The sequence below is a fragment of the Nicotiana tomentosiformis genome, chromosome 4 (genome assembly GCF_000390325.3).
Source record: "Nicotiana tomentosiformis chromosome 4, ASM39032v3, whole genome shotgun sequence".
NCBI classification, from domain to species: Eukaryota; Viridiplantae; Streptophyta; class Magnoliopsida; order Solanales; family Solanaceae; genus Nicotiana; species Nicotiana tomentosiformis.
In genome coordinates, this window is record NC_090815.1 from 87,382,536 (window position 1) to 87,385,456 (window position 2,921).

A 2,921-nucleotide genomic window follows, 5' to 3' on the forward strand; every position below is an offset into this window, starting at 1 on the left:
ATGATAGGGGAAAGGAAACGTGAATCAGCGTTCTCGACCAAGCCCATCTCACCCCAAAGTGCCTCAACTTCATTTGATGATGGGTTTTGGAGCTCCCCCGGTTGAGCATCCGGTTAAGCTGATGAAGATCCTTTTCTCCTTTGAAGAGAAGCCTCTTCATCACTGGCTTCTCCTTCGTCATCGAGGACCACTGTAGGTACTGTGGTCAGCTCGGTTAGTGTTTTATTCGCCCTCTTCTCCTGATTCCCAGCCGAGGAGAAGCATCTGCTCTTCGGCTTCTTATTCTCAGGTTGGGAACTCCGAGAGGAGGCACCCTCATCAGAGGCTCGGGCAGATCCACGAGCTCTGTTTTGGGAAAGGGCATTTTGCAACACCTTCCTGGATTCCTCGGGGTCATCTAAGGAATCGACTTTGGGGCAAATGACGGAGCCCTTCGGAAGCATGTATTAGGCAAAAATACAGTTAGCAAGAGTGTGGTGACCATACTTGCTGAAATTTATTACTCTCCTATGAAAAATCTTGGGAGAATAAAGGTTCATTATATGTGAAAGAGTTAGGGTTTCCCCTATCTCAGTGCGCAATTAACGAAGGCAGGCTATTGTCTGCCATATAGATGGGCCTACTTGTGATATGCAGACCTAATATTAGTGGAAAAACTTTATAGTTATTGGGTCGATCCCTTCACTCGACCCCAAAGAGAATGGACCCAAGGTAAAGATATACGTAGGAACATACGTGAACCCCTCCTTGGAATAGGTAACTCGCTCTACCATATCTGGGGAGAGGATTTCAATAATGGGGAAGTTGTAGTCCTCCTTTGCAGTTGGGATCTAGAAGGGCGAATGGAGGAGGGATATCTACGAACTGACCAAAACCGGTAGCCTTGAGAAGTTACAGAAGGAGATTTTTCTTGAAGGTCATTTGCAGTGTTGAGATGATGAGGTATGATGGTGCTAACAGTTGGAGGATCAGACTCAACGTCAACCTCCTTGTTTTTATTTTTTTCGGACTTCCACCGAAGAAAAGACCAGTATTACCGAAGGAACAGTATATGAAGACATGGTGGTAAGAGGTTTGTAAAATAAAAGTTCTTGCTGAGAAAGTTGAAGGTTATGAAAGGTTTCTAAGCAAATTCAGAGTAGAAGAAAGACCTATGAAACTTGTAAAAGTGAAGAAGTAAAAATGATGAGTAGCAGCGAAGTTGTAGACGGCAAAAATTGTGGTCATGACTACCTCGATAATCAGCGAAAATATTTGTTGAATTGCGGGGAAACACGTGTTCGGGGTATTAAATGTGAGAAAATGTGTGTCCTTTCAAACGTCAAATACTGTTCAAGAAATTTCCCACCAAGAAAGTAATCTTCACCTACTTCCCGATAACACTAAGTTACATCACCGAAAAGTTGGGGGGACTATCTGTATGAGGTAAAATTAGTTGATAGAAGATGGTCGAATGGTAATATGACATATGTAACTGAAGATAGGCAAGGGACGAGCCAGGAAACAACTAATATAGTATACAATGGGTGTGGACGGTACCGGATTAATTCCGAAGGTAACACAGTCGATGATAGAAGTTTAAAGTTTGCCATAAGATAACATTCAATGAGAGAATATTCGCTAATATTAAATGAGTGGCTGTTACAGAGAATATTTGCATTCAAGGTCTGTCGTTATATATTCATCAATGACTCTTTTATTATCATTTAAAAGGAGGTTGATTTCAATGGGCATATTGGGTCGACTGCAGGTGGTTATGGCGAAGTGCATGGAGGCTTCGGTTTTGGGGAGAGGAACGGAGGAGGTACATCATTGTTGGACTTCGCTAAGGCTTTTGGGTTGGTGATTTCGAATTCTATCTTTCCAAAGAGGGAGAGGCATTTGGTTACTTTTCAAAATGCGGTGGCGAAGACTCAGATTGACTATCTCCTCCTCAGGAGAGGTGACAGAGGATTGTGCAAGGATTGCAAGGTGATTCCGGGTGAGATACTCGTGACGCAACATAGGCTCTTGGTGATGTACGTTGGTATTATGTTAAGAGGAGGAAAAGGTCTACTCGAGAAAGTTCGAGAATCAGGTGGGGAGCCTTAACTAAGGATAAAGCCCAAGAGTTGGAGGGGTGGTTATCGGCTATGGGAGCTTGGAGGAGCAGTGGTGACGCGAGCACTTTGTGGTCAGCGACAGCAGATTGTATTAGGGAGGCTGCGAGAGAGATGTTAGGAGTCTCGACGGGAGTCTCTGGTGGGCACAAAGGAGACTGGTGGTGAAATAAAGTGGTTTAAGGTAAAGTGGAAGCTAAGAAGGCGGCATACCTGAAGTTAGTGGGGAGCACAGATGAGGAGGAGAGGAAAGCATGCATGGAGAGGTATAAGACAGCTAGGAAGGAGGATAAGTTGGCGGTCACAGAGGCTAAGACTGTCTCTTATGGTCGTATGTACGAGGAAATGGGAAAAAAGGCGGGGAGAAGAAGTTATTCCGGCTGGCCAAGTTGAGAGAGAGGAAGGCTCGAGATTTGGACCAAGTGAGATACATTAAGGACGAAGATGGTAGAGTATTAATGGAAGATGCCCAGATTAAGAGGAGATGGCAGACTTACTTTCATAAACTTCTGAATGAAGAAGGGGATCAGGATATTGTGCTAGGCGAATTGGAGCATTTTGAGAGTCACCGTGACTTTGGGTACTGCAGGCGTATCGAGGTTGATGAGGTCATGGGAGCTATGCGTAAGATGAGTAGAGGCAGAGCGACCGGGCCAGACTAGATTCCGGTGGAATTTTGGAAGTGTGTGGGGAGAGCAGGTTTGGAGTGGTTGACTAGGTTGTTTAATGTTATTTTTAAGGCGAAGAGGATGCCGGATGAGTGGAGGTGGAGTACGATGGTCCCATTGTATAAGAACAAAGGTGATATCCAGAGTTGTAACA

General features: G+C 44.6%; 1 protein-coding gene across 1 annotated transcript; it reads left to right on the forward strand.

Moving 5' to 3' along the window:
• The first annotated feature begins 1,522 nt into the window (after positions 1-1,522).
• Positions 1,523-2,492, forward strand: LOC138910083 (uncharacterized). The gene is made up of 5 exons (XM_070201305.1): positions 1,523-1,555; positions 1,648-1,665; positions 1,714-1,971; positions 2,040-2,190; positions 2,284-2,492. The coding sequence occupies exons 1-5, from the start codon at positions 1,523-1,525 to the stop codon at positions 2,490-2,492; spliced, it is 669 nt and encodes a 222-aa protein (XP_070057406.1).
• Positions 2,493-2,921: the final 429 nt, after the last annotated feature.

Bases quoted from the DNA above. Each gene is read 5' to 3' on its own strand.
- LOC138910083 (XM_070201305.1), top strand. From the start codon at position 1,523: ATGGGTGTGGACGGTACCGGATTAATTCCGAAG. The intron at 1,972-2,039 runs GTGATTCCGGGT...TATTATGTTAAG, and splicing joins GATTGTGCAAGGATTGCAAG to AGGAGGAAAAGGTCTACTCG. The intron at 2,191-2,283 runs GTATTAGGGAGG...AAGTGGTTTAAG, and splicing joins GTGGTCAGCGACAGCAGATT to GTAAAGTGGAAGCTAAGAAG.